General features: G+C 45.5%; 1 protein-coding gene across 5 annotated transcripts in view; it reads right to left on the bottom strand.

Moving 5' to 3' along the window:
• Positions 1–11,929, bottom strand: part of ZNF608 (zinc finger protein 608) — a 91,004-nt gene extending 79,075 nt beyond the window's left edge. For 2 of the 5 annotated variants that reach the window (XM_075527273.1, XM_075527278.1), the window contains exons 1-2: positions 11,611–11,815; positions 7,466–8,513 (exon numbers count right to left, since the gene is read on the bottom strand). In XM_075527273.1, the coding sequence (XP_075383388.1) occupies positions 7,466–8,353 (888 nt within the window). In that variant the 5' untranslated portion in view covers positions 8,354–8,513; positions 11,611–11,815. The other 3 variants (XM_075527275.1, XM_075527277.1, XM_075527274.1) reach the window with 3 other exon arrangements.
• Between the last annotated feature and the right edge of the window lie 5,446 nt (positions 11,930–17,375).

Genomic DNA, 17,375 nt, shown 5'->3' with positions numbered 1-17,375 from the left:
AACCCTGGCTACAGCACAACCAAAAGTCATAGTCTGATCTTCATATTTGCCCAAATGGCTACGCATAGCCTGCAGTAAATTGTGGTTTAAATTCAAGAAAGTAATTTAAAAAAAAAAAAATTGTGATTTAAAATCTCATTTTAAGAAAACCCCTCAAGTCCTGCTATGAAAACTGGTAATTATCTTTATTCAAATTAGCTCATTTCAAACATATTTTAAACCAAATTAAAAAATGATGGCTTGTATTATTATTCACTTTGGCGAAACACTGCACCACAGAAGAGGTCCACTAGGCACAAACACTCTGGTGCACAAAGGGAAAAAGAAAAAAGTTCACCAAACTGAAAAAAAAAAAAAATTAACTTTTCTAAATTTTAAAAAGCTATTTACTTTTTGTAATTGTCATCAGCAGAAATTTTCACAGAACACTATTTTGCTGTCTTTCACCCCAGAGAGAACGTTATGTACAGACCAAAATTTTAAAAAAGATCAATATATTTTCTGTGATTATTAAAATAAAAATAACTCCTTGACATGTAAACACACTAAAACAAACTATTTTTTAGCAAAATTATGTCCAAGCCCTTCAACTGAAGTCACTGCATCCACAAATCCACAGATGTGACCCTATCTGAGGACTCATGGGAGGATGTATTTCTGTTGCGAGAAATAAAGCACAATTAAGAAGTTAGATAATTTCTCAAGCCTTTCAGGAAACGCAGCGACATATCACCATGTATGTTGGAACATTATATAAGTACAATATAAAGCTGGTACAGTGCTAAGCATATTACGTAAAGAATAACCTGGTTGTTGGATCATCTGTACAAAGTATCTTAGCTCAGAGCAAGGCAGTCTCTAAAGCCTGGTTATATCCAGCAATCCCAATTGTATACCACGGAACAAATCTGGAACATGTAGCTGACATGCCATTCAAAAAGTGAGTACTGTATCTGAGAAATACAGAACATGTGGCAATGACACAAAGCTGCCTAAGCAGCTGCGGAAGTAATCTAACCTTTTTTCAAGGGTTGGAGATGGAAATCCAAAATGTGTATGTCTTTATCCAAAACAGAAGTAAAGGTGGTGTTTCTGATAACGGAAATGTTAGTATTTCTGAGACCATATTCCTGATGATGCTTGTAAAATGTGCTCAGATACCACATGTACCAATAACACCGTGTAAGATGTGGAGAAACAGAGATTTTTTCACTTTTACTCTAAATAAGTAAAAAGAATGCTTCAAAAAGAGCATTACAACCAAGACCATGGCTCCAGGGGTAAACAGGCATGCATAGGCTGTCAAGATACTGCTGACGCACTGGGCATTTTGAAGGAAATTCTAATTCTAAGCATATTTGGCCCACGTCCCCAACTCCATTTCTTTATACTCTCTCCTCAGGCAAGTCTTCTCATCTACTGTTTCACAGACTACGTTTGTTGACCTTTAATCCCACGTGTGGTTCCTAGACACATGTGTCATCTCAGTGGCTTCAGAGGGGAGAAAAGGGTGCCGAGATATAACCTCATGCTCATTATTAACCTCACACCTGACACCTTTTTGGGGATCTCTCGGACATCTGCTCTCCTACCTGTCCAATGGATTTTAACAAATGGATGCATGCAGTCTAGCTCTCAACTTGGAATGGTCTTGAGATGGCCTGGGTAGTCAGCAGGACACACACAAGTGTTCCGAGATCCAGTTACTGACCATGGAGACCATAGCAAATTTAGAAAGCACACACAAGGTACTGGGACTGCCATCCATCAGGCCAGCAGGTACAAAACATGCTGGTGGATTTTCTGGCATGTGCAGCAAAGCGGCACAAGGGAGAAACAGAAGCAGATCTGCATAGCCCTGTACAATGTCCGGTTTACAATTTATAATGGGTACCATGCTGTTCCACCCTGCCACCTACTCTCAAAAGTCTTTTATCTAAGGGAACATCATTTTCACTGTCATGGATTGTTGGGTTTTTTTTAATACACCTGTTGTACAAAGCAAGCACAGGACTTGCTACTGAAATAGCAGCATTTAGCCTACTTTTACAAATGCAAATCGCATGGATAGCACAGAGCAAATAAAGGGGAACCTGCATTCAACATGCAAAGGATGTGTCCAATTAACAGAAAGCAGGCCATAGGATCTCCCACAAATGTCAGTACTACGGAGCCTACAGATGATACCTTTTATAAACAAGATAATCCATTTCTTATGCAAAAAAAATTAAAAACCCCACGAGTTTTGGCATGAAAGAAAAACTACACATTTCAGATTTATGATTTACGTTGTTGTCGATAAAATAGCTTTCCAATTATCAAGGCCCTTGTAGGAGAAGCTGGAACGCATTATGTGTTAATGATCACAACCAGGGGTCCAAGCTTTACTCTTTTGTCAGAGCTGTAGCAGATCCTCCCCGCAGCTTCACCATTAACATGTCTGTTTCCTGTCAGACCACTCAGAGATAATGTCATTTATCTCAGGGCGGCACAAGACCAGTCATTAGCTTCAGTAAAAGACCTCAAACAAAGGCCGGATGGCGTTTTATCCAGGGCTCGTAGGCTGCAGCCAAGAATCTCATTGCCTAACAGTTCAGAACTTAAGTTATCTTTAAAACAGTAATTTTCCCCCTATCAACAATTCTAGAACACTTCTCTGAAGAGCAGAAGAGTCTCTGCATGGAAAATTTTAGTCAATGGTTTTATCATATGCAATTAGGTGACTGATAAGAGCTTGCTAAAGTTATCCTTTGAGAGGTGTGCTTTTTTTTTTTTTCCTTCCCTTCATTTTACCTCTTAGGGAAAAATTGACAGAATAGTTCAGGTTCTATCTAAATAGTAAGACCTTTGAAGAACTGACCCTTATTGTGCTTGCCTGCAGGAGGTGATTCACTATTATAAATTCTTCAGTGACTGAGCTTCTGGAAATCTCTTTAAATGAAAGTGGAACTGGTTAACTGTATGTACGAACATGTGTTTTCACAGTCTCTCCTGTATTATTGCATTTCAGAAAGCTTCTATAAAGTGCCAGGTGAACTTATTTTAAATAATGATAATAATAATAAAAAAAGAAAGAGAGTCGAAAAAATATGAGCAGATCTCAGCTATTCAATTCCTGTTTTTATGTTGAAAACTAGGAACAGATGGTAGTTTCCATGTTACTTGAATCTGGTTATTGAACACCTCTATGGTTACGGGAGATTTTGCTTAGCACTTTTAACATACATTTCATTTATTGGACTATAAAATGCTACTTTGGAAAAACAAGTCTTTATATAGCTATAATTAAAACAGTCTTGCAGCAAAGCCCTTCAACATGGAGAACATGGTTAACCTCATGACATCTGGACAATCAATCCTTTCCTTTTTACTGGGTATTTATGAAGTTATTAAAATTGTAAAATTACCAATGCCCAAAGTGAAATACTTTTCCAGTAGTTCCGAATAAGGTTATCAGCTTCCCTACTTTATTTTATAAATGTTCTAGACCAGCCTCCATTGTACCACGCTAACTCTTGCCTTGCACAGGAATTCAATAGCAGATCTGGTCATACATATTGGCAGAGGTCAGCAGGTTCACACGGAAAGCTTTCCTCGGCCAAAGGGCAACACCTCTTCACCCAGCTCAAAAAGCACCGTCACACTACTAGACAGCACTACAGAACTTTAAGAACCTTGAGCTGTGCTTATTGTTAGACACCCATAGTTATCAATGTTTTTAACAGCTAAATCCCTTATGTAGCTTTCAAAACAGTTTGCTGTCAAACAACAATAGACTTTGTTCTTTAATTACAGCAAGTGACCTCCCTGCCCTTTTATTTCACAGTGAATAAACTACACCCAAGGCCAGCGAGAAAAGTACATGAAAAGCATATCTCCATAACATCATTAATCAAAGCATGTACTCAAATGATTTACATCAATAGGTAAAATGCACACAGAGTTTCCTGATGAAGTGTAAAACACCCTCGACCCCCCTATAAAAAAAAAGTGAAGATAAAATAAACAATACCAGCCAACATGTTAATTTGCTGAACAACTTTCAGATGTGAAATGCAGTCTTAATGAGAAGCAATAAGCTAATACAAGAGAAAAATTCAATCTTCTAGATGCCCTGAACACTTTTCAATGGAACAGCTGTTAAAAATACAAAAAACTTAGCTAAAACAGATTGAGTTGATGCTGACAAACAGTCAGTAACTGTGCTAAAAACAGTATGGATGAGAAATGGAAAATGGAGACAGGTTTTAACACCAAAAATCTTAGGAGTGGTTAGCCTACCTGTCAAAGCTACTTATTCAGACATGTCACCGGTGGCTTAACCACAAAACGGGCTGCACGAATATAGCTCAAACATCTTAGAATTACAGCATACTTTGACTTTATCCCCATATTAGGGGAGTGGCGACTTTTACAACATACTTGCGGTTTCTGCATAAAAGAACCAGCAGAACACAGTCATTGATTTAATTAGGCTTCATAAGATCCAATTTATCATGTTTTACATGACTTTCTGCAGCAAGGAAACAGAATAAATAGACCAAAAATAGACATTGAAGCATGCTGTGAAAGCTAAACAGTGACTACAACTCCTGGGAATCTGCTCCAAGCTTTTCACCAATAGTAAACAAATGCAATATTGTATTCCACACCCCATACAAAAACCTGTAGATTTTGAATCAGCAAGCATGAACTCATTTGTATCTATGTGGAAACATCCAAATTCACAAGACATGTCTTCAACCACATTAGGATAACTGGAAATTGATTTTAACATGCAGGCGTGAAAATTGTATATTTATCTCCAGACACAAGGTGCTTTGTGCAAGTACAGCATATGTGTTCTTGCGTATAAACAGTCAAAGCAAGAACACTTAACGAATCGAAAACTCTTAAAAAAAAAAATCTTTCTAATGATTATTAAACATCTGGGAAATAAGCCAGAACAACAAACATAAAACACTTAAGTTTCACTAATAGTACCACAGGCTGGGCTTAAGGTTGCAACCATTGTCAGCAACGAGCTTTATTATTATTGTACGTCTAGAAGGGAACATTCTTTGGGAAGAGCAATACTAAGGGATGTTATTTAAGACAGCAAGCAAGCACACCGTTGTGCCAGACAATGGCCAACACTGCACGACTCTAATGGGTGAAGCCTATATTAAAGTCGGTGTGTGCCAACAGCAGTGGCTGTCACTGGAAATGCAAGCTCCAAACCTCCTCCTGGAGCAACAACTGCAACACGAAGTGTACCACTGGCTCTAAACCGCTCCATACGTGTCTGCTCTGAATTTGCATGCCATCCAATTTACATTGCACGTAAGATTACTCGCATGTATATGGATTCTTCATATAATTTCCTGTATGACTAGAGTGAAAAGAACACAAAACCGGGAGAAACCACACCACCCTCTAATCTCTGTTGCCATGACAGCAGCCTTTGAGATACTGAAATGTTCAGATTGCCAGCTAAACAAAATTGTTGAATGTGAACATTTGGCTGAGAGATTAAAAGGCTAAGGGGGTTGCAAAAGGGCAGTACCTCCCACATTCCAGGCAGCCACTGAATCCAATCAAATGGCTCTGACTCTTTAACCACAGCCATTGTGAAGACCGGATTAGGGCAATTTATCTAGATAGTTAAAACAGATTAGAGAACTGCAATTTGAAGACTATTGGCAACAGAAGTAAATGCCTACTGTACTAAGTTAATAAAGAGACCATGAGATTTTAGGACACCTTTTCCACTGCGAACAGAACATTCATAAATCAAAGCAAGCGCAAACATATACACATTAATTACAGCAATCTGGTTTTCTCATCTGCATTTAGAAAAGGTCACAAGGCTCATTCAAATTCATCCGTAGACATGCTATCTTAAAAGCAATAATATGCATACAATATGAAATGTAATTTGCTCCTTGCCTTGAACAGAAGCCCTTGAAATTATCTTCCAGTTTTAACAAATATCTGATGTCACGAACACCCAAATCTAATCCTCTAGTCGACTTAAATATTACAAAAACTTCAACATGACCAAAATACAGAAAACCCGGTAACGGGTCGTAAAAAGGCGTAACTTTTCCCTAAGCCCTTCAGCCCTCCCAGACACTTACAGACCATACAGTTAACACCGACCCGAAAGTTTTCCCATTGCTGAACATTCACTCAGGGAAGTTGTAAAAGCAGGTAATTCAAGACCAACAGCTGACAATAAAGTCACAATCTAACACCCTGAGATTGTACATTTGGGGGGTGTTGCTTTGCTTTATTTTTCAGGCAGACCAGGTTATCTTTAACAACCTGTAGAATTCATCGGACTCGTAATCCTGGGCCAACGCTAGCCCCCAGGTTTCCCAGAAGACGCCTTCTGCCCTACGGACAGAACAATTCCTGCGGACACCAAACCTCCTTGAACCAGCGGTTAACAAAAGCCAAGCTCTCCCTCCACCCTTCCCGAAGAATAGAGTCGTGGCCATCTATTCTTACAGAAAGCATCCTTCGTAACATAATAGAAAGGAATAAAAACACACACCCCCATCTGATTTCTTTCATACATTTCAACCACTCAACAAATGAGTAGTTCACATCCAAGAGCCAGCGGGGCTCAGGTAGGAAAGCTCCCCCAGACAGGAGGCAAACTGCTCCCTTCTGTTCTGAAAGCTGTTTTGCACACATGCATCTCAGCACAAGGTGCATTCCCCTCCTCCCAGCCTCCTCCTTCCAGGAAGACGAGAGACACCGCCTGTCTGCTGGCTCCTTCCTCCCCGTCCTCACACCAGCTTCTGGGGCCTCTGGGCTGCTGTACCACAGGACCCCCAGTACGACAAGCATCCTGCATCTCCACGAAGCACAACGGCGGAGCCCGAGTCTCTGCCGATGCCTCCTGTTTCCCCCCCCAAGCACAATCTCAAGCCCAGAGAGCGGGTCAGAGAAGGGAGAAGCGTCCCTTTAGACTTTGGGAGAGGAATGGCTGCGAATCCCTGCTGGTGTTGTGGAAAAGCATCAGCACATACAAGACCTGCTGCTCCTGGAGCCTGAGCTATGCACCCCCCTAGGCAAACACATAGACCTCCAGCCTGCAAACACGTGCCACCCCAGTGGTACCAACACTGCTGCTCTCTGCAAAAACCGGGGACAGCTCAGTCGGGGTCATCTCGGGGTCTCTCCTTCTGGGTGAGTGCGATCAGAAGGAACAGACAAAACAGAAATGTTCTCCAGGTCTGAGAACAGGGAGGGTAAATTGTAAGGAAGAGCAGCACACTCAAAATGTGGTGTCTTCTGCCTAGGGAAGAGGTCTCAGGTTTGTTGGTTTTTTTTTTTTTAGAAGAAAGAGGAAGAACAGATGCATGTCACAAATACACAGCAGAGAAGGACACAGGAGCCACACACAGAGTTGTGGGACATTTATTATAAACACAGGGAGACACAGAAGAGGAGCTGGAGAAGAGCTTTGTCCTACCTTTTCTGTTTTCAATTTCTTGATTCGCCTGTGGCTCTCCTCCTCCTCCTCTTCCTTCTTTACCAAAATAGAGTTCCCCATTAACCCTGAATCCGGGGTACTTTTGCTCACCTCCCCCACGGCAGAGGAGGTGCTGTGGAAGGGGCTGCTGCTTCCACCACCGCCTCCCTTGGCCCCGAATCCATAGAGGTGCCCAGGGGGAGCTTGGCTGCTGCCACCCCCACTGCCGTTGGGGTGGCCCTGCTGCAGGTCGTGCTGTTTGTCCTTCCTGGATTTTCCTGCATCCTTATCCCGCTTGGAGCCTCTGCTGCCCGGGGCTTTACCTGGTTTCTCCTCTTTGTTTTTCCCACAAGAGGCAATGGTGGTGGTGTTGCTGGTGTTGTTATTATTGCCGTTTGGGTTACTGCTCACGCTTTGACCCAGTGCTGAATTCATGCCAGTTGCCTCTCCAGGGCGCCCTTGGACTTCCTGCCTCTTGCCAGCACTGCTGATCTCAGGAATCCCATACAAGGCAGCAGAAGGCAGAGATTTATTAGCATCCTTAGAAGTTTTACTCCTTTTCACTTTTGATTTGCTAGTCTCTTTGTGAGAAGAATTCCCCTGGGGAGCAGAGGGCTGAACAGAAGCAAATTTTAGGCCATCAGCTAAGGCTGAGGTAGCATTAGCCCCACTGGAAGCCAGACCCCCGCAATCCTTGGAGCTGGTGTTGCTGCTGCTGGTGGTATTAGTAGAATTATTCATCTCAAATTTCTGTCTGTCCTTCTCCAAATCGGCGTCCAAATCGATTATTAAATTCCCAACACCGATTTCCCAATCATCGCCACTGTCGTAAGTGTCAACCGCGTTTGGATCCACACCTTTTCCTGCAGCGGAGGTGTTCAATGACATCCTGAAGATGAGATCTCTAGAGTAAAAATCCGATGAACTTTCCTTTGGAGATGTGGGGACATTCGTTTATCTCCGTTGGGCTCTCTTAAGTTCAACTCTTCTTGTCTTCCTCCCCCAGGTGTGTCTTGGTTCACAACCTGCAGTCCACGTCCACCTTGTCCTGTGAGGAGGGGAAAAGTCAAATATTACTTGTCTGGGTGTTACCAGAATATAACACGACTAATAAAAAGGGGGCAAGGTAGGGGGAGCGAAATCATTCACCGTTACGTTTTTTTCTTACGTTTGTTAAATCGGAGGCAATGGCCGTGATGCTTTTATAGTGAGCATCTTTAAGCTAGTTGTGTACCAACATCCACAATCGCGCTTAAAAAGTCATGTCCACAAAAAAGAAAAAAAAAAGAAAGAAAAAAATTAACTACACTATTTAAATCCACAAAGCTCAGGAAACACAGCCTTAGAAGTGGTGCCTAGCTGTTGGAGCACATGTTGTAATCTAACCCCTTGGACCACCACCTAGGCACGAAAAGGAGAGAAGGAAGGACACAGATTCACTCTTCACTGCATTCCATGGATTTTGTGGCTTTAAACCAGACCCTTGAAGTTTTGTGACTCTCCTATATTATCCTTTACCCCCCTTCCACTTAATCTCTTGGGGGGGGGAGAGGGAACGCTAAGGGAAGTGGGAAACCTAATCTTCCATGCCACAATACAGCTTCTGTTAAAAACCAACAACCTACAAACACAAATGTTTACTGGAACATATTAAGCTCCGTAGGTTAAAAAAAATAAGAAAAGGACTTTTTTCTTAAAAAAAATATTCTCAAGATAACAGTTCTAAAACCAGTTCTAATGTACTCCTAGGTCATACAATTGTTAGGTCTGTTAAATATAGTATTACTGACTGTACAGGAAACTGATTAAGACATACACTTTAAGTGATCTGCACCAAGGTGGCCTCAGTGACCGCAAATGAGTGTGTGTTTGACAAAGCTTAGTTAAAACGATTTTTAAAGGGATCTCTCCCTTATACAGTCGACTGTCGAAATATTTATACATATATATATATGCATAATGCTTACCTTTAATCCTTTATCATTTTTTAATTAAACCAGCAAATCAAAATGCTGTTCCCACTCGTCTCAGCAACAACTCTGTGCCTCATTTTACTTAAAGAGCAAGTGATCAAGAAGTAGAAAGCAAGTATCATCTCAGCCAGTATAAATCGGTCAATAACATATCTCCCCCTACTTTGGCACACGAATCAGAAGTCCTTTTTTTTTGTTTGTTTAGGTTTTTTTCCTCCTTGCTTAAAGAAAAAAAAATTAAAAAAAAAAAAGCTGAGCCTCACAACTTTACCAGCTGGTAGGTAATATTTCACATTCAGAACTGAAGCATCAAGGACCAGATTTTTGTTTGTTTGCTTTTCCTGAATAAGCACCGAGAGGTAATAATCATCACAGTAATTAAAAAAAAAAAAAATGTTTCCCCAACTTCACACTCCGTCTTCAGCCCCGGACCTGGGAGCCATCCTGATCAGTAAGTAATGATCCCATGAAACAAACCTACAGGCGCCCGGGTGTTAGAAGACAGAATGTGCTAACATCGGGATAAATTAGTGAAAGGGAGGAAGGAAAAAAAGAAGAAGAAAGGACTGAAAATCTGGGCTGGATTCCGCCTGTTAGTTGGGAAGTGGCATTTTTTTCGCCCGTCCTGACAGATCTGATTTCTTGGAGTAACTTGAGGGGAAACGGAGGGGGGGGGAGGCGGGGGGGGGGGGGGCGAGGAAGAGGAGGAGGAGCGGGAGGGGGGAATCACTGATCTGATAAACCGGTTATCAAAACATTTTGTGGGAGTGAAGGAAGGACAGCGTGCTCTCAAACGAAGTAAATTTTCCCAGGGATAAGATTTCGGGGCGGGGGGTGTCTGTCCCCGTCCCCCCCGCCTCAAATCAGCACTTTTTAAAAATAGTAATAAAAAAAGCCTAGGCACAGATCAGAGTTTCAAATTGCTGTCTCGGAAAAAAAAAATAATGAAAAACCCGGGAGCTTGGGCTAATCAGTCATGCGGTAAGTAATTCAGTAATTAGAGTCCGAGGAGATAAAGCAGACGACCTTTTTTTCAGGACAGATCGCTCCCACCTTATTGTCTCGGCAACCCTCGCAGTCTACTTCTACCCCCCTCTCTCCCCGCGCCCTCCCGCCTCTCCCTCTCCCTCCCCCTCCCCAAGTCAGACGGTCTCGGAGCTTTAGCTTAGTATTTTTAATTAGCCGGCGATGGGAAGCTAAAAGCCGTAATGAATTGCCGGTGGCGGCCGTGGGGGAGGGGAGAGGAGGGGGAGGAGGGGCGCTCGCGCCAGCAACCGCCAACCCCCGAGGCGCGGCGGTTCCGTTACAGTTCAGGCCGCCCGCGTCACGTGAGGCTGGCGGGCTCCATTGGTTGTCGTGAGAACAAAAATGGGTGACAAGCATATCCAGCGAATGCGGGTCGGGTCTTTAACACGCAAAAAGCACACCGCGACAGACAGACAGACAGACAGGCAGAGCCCGTCAGGCCTGCCTCTCGCGCCGGCCTCTCACCGCCACCCCCGCGGGGATCCCTGGAGCCCGGGGGTACCGCGGCAAAGCGGGTGCTCCCGAGAAACACCTCACGATCCCCCCGCCACCTCCCGGTGGCCCGGCGGGGGGGTGCCGTTACCTCGGGGCTTTCCCCTCCTCTCGCCTCGGGACGGCGAGGGGCGGCCGGCTGGGAGACCGAGGCGGGGGGAAAACGGCCAAGGCACCGGCGACCGACGGGCGATCCCCCTCCCCCCCCAGCTCCAGCCTCGCGTTTCTGGCGTCTCCGTCTGACAGGAGAACCGTGCCGCCGGGACCTGTCGGTACCCCATCACTCCTCCTAACGAGCGCCTTGCTCTCGGGGCCGAGGGGGGAGGGGGACGTATGCAGGCTTGTCTGTAATTGTGTCACTTTTATTTTTCCCCCTTGGTTAGTTAAAACCCCAAAAAGGCACTATGCTTTAACGCCCCCCAAGTGCACCGTCAAGTATGATTTGTGTGACTACAGTGCTTTCACCCTCTTATTTCCCTCAAATAACTCATCCTGCTTGTGGGATTCTTCTTTTTTTTTTTTTCTTTTTCTTTTTAAACCCCAAAAAGCCCTAGTTATCTCAACTCCCAAAACTCTTAACACTCCCCTTTGCAGAGAAAAAAAAAATAAAAATCCCCTCTAAGTGCTATAGACACACCACGCAACCGTACTTACGGTCTGTATTGGATCGAGTTGACCTTTTCCTTCTAACTGCATTGAGTGTGTTTTTGTTGCAGCCGCTTTTTATTTTAGGAAAAAAAATCTAATGTCTTCAACAGATTTATTGTGTTTGGAAGAAGAGAGCACCAGATACCATGAACCTTCCTTTCTTTCTAGAAACAAAATTAAAACAAAAATAAAAACGGGGGAGAGAAGAAGAAAAAAGAGCTCATACATCTATCCCCTCACAGGCTGACACACACAGGGGACACGGGCGCTGCCCCCGCGGCGGCGGCCGAGGCGGGGGAGTGGGAGCGGGAGCCCGCTCCGGCGCGGTACCTGAGAGGGACTTTTCTTTGTTCACAATGCCCTTTCCCTCCTGACCAATCAGAAGCCAGCTTTTATGAAACCGGGCTCTCTGATTGGTCCGCCGCTCCTCCTGCCTGCCGGCGAGGGTGAGAGACAGAAACACGCACCCCCGCGCACACACACACACTGTACACACAGGCATTAGGCGTACACGCACACACACACACACACACACACACACACACCACACACACACACACACACACTCGCGTTAGGCGCTCGCACAGGCACGCACGCACACACAGCCCCTCGCTCCGCAGCCCTCAGCCTACGCCGGGTGCTACAGTCGGCAGCCTCCTGCTGCAGCCAGATACAAATCATGTTTCCCATTTCAATTATCCTATATAACATTTAGGGCTTAGGGAAAGAAAGAGAGAGGGAGGGAGGAGGGGAAAAAATAGAAAACCAAGGTGGAGAGTAGCTCTGCCAAGACTCACACGTTGGGAGGAAGACTCCCTCATTTCGTTTTAATTTAATTTCAGGGCAGTTTTCGAAGCGATGATGAATGATTTTGCTGTGCCGGTTTCAAAGAGGCAATTTAGGATCTCACTCATAATTTTTAAATGCCCCCTCATTCAAAATTATAACAGCTTGAAGCCAGGGAGAGAGGGCTGCTGATACACATGTGCGATTATTTTCGTGCTTAGTGGAGGAGAAAAGCAAACAGTGTCTGGAGGAAGGGGCTGAGGGAGGTTCAGGGCAGGGCAGCACCCCCACCTCTGCTCGGGGGGACACCGAGGCGCTGCTGCGCTTTCGGACCAGCCGTCGTCCTTGCCTTCACTCTCTTCCCCTCCTCACGTATTTTATTCCGTGTTCATTTTTACAATATGGCTTAAGTTAGGCAGGTCGGGTTTGTTTTTTTTTTTTCTTTTCTTTTCTTCTCTTTTTCGGAAGGAGGGGGAGCAGAAAATAACCCTTTTGTTTCCAGGCTGCTGATTTACTGCTGCACGCACTGAACTGTGAATGCCAGCGACCGTATAACTACCACGTGAACATCCTTTCACAGGAATTAGTAACACAAATCTTCCCTATCGGGCTTTGTGTAGCTCGAAAATATCCCCCTTAATCATTCCTTTTGTTTAGGTTGGGAGCCATTATGCTACACCACTGCGTTAAATTGCGTTTAACCCTTCGCAGACGGGGCTGGGGGCTGGGGGCGGCGGCCGCCCGCGGGCACCGGGGGGGGGGGGGGGGGCTGCCCCTCGCCGGCACCCGCCGCCGGGCACCCGCAGGCACTGCCGTGCCCTTCTTCGTACCCTTCTTCGTACCCTTAAGCACGGTTTACTTTTTTCCCCCTTTTTCTTTTTTTTTTTTTTTTTCCCCTTTTCCCTTGATCTCACTGGGCATTATCTCCCTGTGAAAATCGATAGGGGATGTTTTTCTTGCCAAACGCACGCGTTGCCCAAGTCAAGGTTTCCGGCGAGAAGTCAAAGCGTGGCATTTACGATGTCCTGCACACCCGTGACAGGGTGACAAAATACCTCTTTGGACTTCATCCAGCTGAGCAAATTACGGGCGTTAGCGTCCCCGCGTTACACGCTTCCCATCAAAGGGGTGATTAGGGGAGAGGTAGTGGAGGAGTAAAACCTCCTAAACCTGCTCGCTGCGGGGGCGTCGGGGAAGGTGACGCAAGATGGGGGGGTAAGAGCCGCCCGTGATGTGGCACCCCACGACCAGGGCCCCTGGGAGGCAAGGCTGCCCTGCCGGTCCCGGGAGCCCCGGCTCCCCATCGCCCCTCCGTCCCCGCGCCCAGGGCACTGAGGTCACCAGCACACGCTCCCTTGGGAGGCCGGGAAGCGGCCTGCAGAAATCCTGCTCCGTTCCTCCTGGTGTAAAAGCACTTCCCCTTCAGGGGCTGATAATGAAGGGTTTATTAGCAGGGGTAAGTTCATTGCCGCGGAGGCCCTGGATCGCGTTAAATTTTTAAGTGATTACAAAGGGGGAAAAAAGGAAAAGCACGGCATGTGCGTGGTGCAAACAAGCCGTGCTGCAGTGTGAAGGCCTCCCCGCCCTCCCGCCCGGGCATTCTGGCAGTGCTGGGGCAACAGCAAGGAGCGCCTGCGAGGGGCCGCTTCCCAGCCGGTGCGGCAGCCGAGGTGGCTGCGGACACTGCCAGCGGTACCCGGACACTGCCAGAGGTTCCCGGGGATGGCCCGTTTGCGCCCGGGCATTTGCAATTCGTGGGAGAATGAGCATGCATAATGTTGTCACAACTGAAAATCACAGGTTCCCCGGGGTAACTTTTGGGTGATTTCACTCAGTGGCTAGCGAAAATTTTAAGATCAGCACCACCAAGCCTACTTTTTTTAGTCTACTTAGTCGCGGATCACTGTTCCTGTTTCTTTACAGTATGTATTTTTCAGATTTAGGTAATGGCCCTGATTTTTCAGTATCGACCTCTGTTTAGACACGTTTCACTTTGGGCTGCTTCTCGTCTGCGAAATTACAGTCATTTTCACATTATTATACAGTGAGTAGGAGACAGTTTGTATTTAGCACTGGGTGGGGGAAGGGGTATTATGGGAAGTGATCTGCTACGGTCAGCACATAATTTCAGCCCAAAGAAAATTGCTTCTGAATAGATGGTCTGTTAACTAGCCAAGGAACAGTCACTGGGAGAGATTGCAAAAATGCCTCTGCTTTATCTGCCTTACACCATCATTTTAATTTCTGAAAGCAACGGTCCGTGGAAGAGCCGTTTCTCCAACCACGGCTGCCAATTGATGGGTACAATATCCTCGCAAACCTCCTTAGATCACAAAATTCGGAGGGGAGCCTCCCCTCTCGCCCCTCTCCCTCCTGGCTTTTTTGTATGACTATACAGGGAAGGAGCCTGCCCAACGCACCGCATGATTACCGAAGCAGGGCTTTATGTATTTCTCTGGCAGAAATTACAGCAAGATCACTCGCAGGCCCGTGGGTGCATCCGCAGCAGTCGATTCCCATGAGTGGCTGCAAAAAGACCACTTAACTCACATTGTCTTGTCAGGCTGGAAATGTCCCTGTTTCAAAAAGAGGCCAGTGCCCGCTGTGTGATTTAGTGGCTTTTTCGCCTTAATTTCTGCCTGCTCGCCAAATTAAATTACAACTTTGTATTCGTGTACGTTGTACAAGACAGACAGAAGGCCAATAAATTAGTGGTGTTTGTCTAAAATAGGAAATCCGTTTTTAATTAATGCAGCTGCAGACCGCTAATAATCCCAGAGAGATCCCCATCCACCCTCCCCGCCCCCCGCTTTTCTTTTAATCTTGCCAGACATATGCATCACACACGCCAAGAAAAATTACCGGCAAACGCCTGTTTTTAGCGAAAGGAACGTGGGGCTCTTATCTTACACTCCTGGACAGTTTAAAAACACGTTTGTTATGAGGAAACGCTCCCTCTTCCTTCGCCCGAAGCAGCCTGGCGACAAGATCAATCGGTGCGGCCAGGCGGGAGCCTCCAGCCAGCCGCGGAGCGCCGGCGACCGCTCTGCCCCCGCCCCCCGCCGCTCTGCCCCCGCCGCCCGGCCCCGCTCCCCCGGCCGCCGGCGCCCCGGGCGCCGAGCGGGCAGCGGCCAATCACCGCTCCAGAAATCGCTTTCCCGCCCTCTCATTGGCTGCGGCTGGGCGCTGGTGTGCGGCTGGCGGCGGCGCTGCGCCCGGCTCTGCGCCCCGCCGCCCCCGGCTCTGCGCCCGGCCCCCCCTCCTCTGCGCCCGGCCCCCCCCGGCGCTGGCCGCGAGGGAGGCGGTTGGTTCAGGCCGCCGTGCAGTGTTCGCCCGCGGCCCGGGGCACCTGTGTGCAGAGGCAGGCTTCAGTGGGAGCGTAAAGACGGCAGCAGATACTTAAACACGGGCAACTGCGGAGGGGCTTTTTTCGATCCTTGCCGATGCCCCCGTCCCGCTGACAGGACGAACTTTAAGATCGTTGGTGTTAGATTTATTAATGGCTGAAAATGCCACGTGGTCGTACCGTCATTTGCACTGAGCCTTAATTACCTTCCCTCAGACGATCTCCTCCAACTGCACCCTTTGTTCCTGCGTTTCGTGTTGCAGGAACAGAGGTACACGTACGTGCAGACAACCTCAGTGTTACACACAGCATGTCTGCAAACATTAAACCATCATTCTTTTTTCTTCAACTTTGCACTGAAGAGAGGACAAAAATCTATTTCTCCTGAGGACTTATTTGCCAGATTAATTAGGTAAACAATGAGTGGCATTTCTGTCATGCACCACGTTTTGCACATAAAGGGTTTCTCGCAGCAGGTTTGAAGGCAGTACTTTGGATATTACGATATTGATCCGAAAATTTTGGATTAGCACATCCTTACAACCCTTAGAATTTATCAGAGCCTATCCTGCAGTCTTATGAACAAACTTTTAATTGATGTGCGCAAACGACTGACTCTGCAGATTAGTTGTGGATAATTTATTACAGCTTTGCAGACTGCCAGTGATCCACAGACCGGAGTGTGGGAACTGGTGATACAAACATACAGAGGAGTCATTATACACTTGGCAGACACTTATGTTAGATACTACCTTTTTTTTTTGAAAGAGGCAATGCTAACAATGTTTTCTTCTTGTTTAGAACAATCCATAGACTCTTTTACATTTATCTGCATATTCACAAGGAGTCTCAGTTTGATATCTAATGTAAAGGTCAGTGTCTCTGATGTTTGAGCACACAAATATAGGTTATATATGGAAACAAAGTACCACTGTGGCGTTTATAGAAGAGCAACAAAAATGGCCTGGCAACTGGCAACTAGAGGGAATGATTTATGAAAGACTGTGTGTGTGTGTGTGTGTATTTATTTGGGGGTAGGGAGGGAGTGTAAAAGGTAGACAGGAGAGAAACTATCTTTTTGAGAGCACAGGGGATTAAAAAAAGAAAATAAGAACAACAGTTGATGATTTTTAAAAAAAATCCTAACAGCGAAATGTGCTAATCAGTGCAATAAATAATGTCCCAGAGGAAGTTCTTAAGTCCCATTGCATAGGACTTGAAAATTAGGCTGGAAAAAGCACTAAAAATAAATACTGTGGGGAATAACTCCATTTTGACATTAGAATGGACTGAATGACCTAGTAAGTCTTTCCCATTTCGTAACTTAACAGTTCTGTGAAGTTCTGCTGTAGAATTTGAACTACAAACCTTTTACTCAGACATTAATGTAGCCTTCGGTTCACTCTATAGATACTCAATTTCTCCTCAAGTAATTTAAACAACAGCTTATTTATTTATGTACTGCATTGTGTAAACATTCACATAATATTAAAAACGTGTATTTCTTGCTTAATAGACTGTGTGCGATGAGAATCAGGCAATACATGTTAAAATCTGTGTTATAGCTTTTTGTCATAGCCTTAGTACTCTATTATACAGTGTATTTTTTACAGCTACTTTCATACAAAACAGCTTAATG

Source organism: Mycteria americana, chromosome Z (genome assembly GCF_035582795.1).
Source record: "Mycteria americana isolate JAX WOST 10 ecotype Jacksonville Zoo and Gardens chromosome Z, USCA_MyAme_1.0, whole genome shotgun sequence".
In the NCBI taxonomy this organism is placed as follows: Eukaryota; Metazoa; Chordata; class Aves; order Ciconiiformes; family Ciconiidae; genus Mycteria; species Mycteria americana.
Note: the sequence above shows the minus strand (reverse complement) of the source record. Positions and strands in the feature narration are given on the sequence as shown.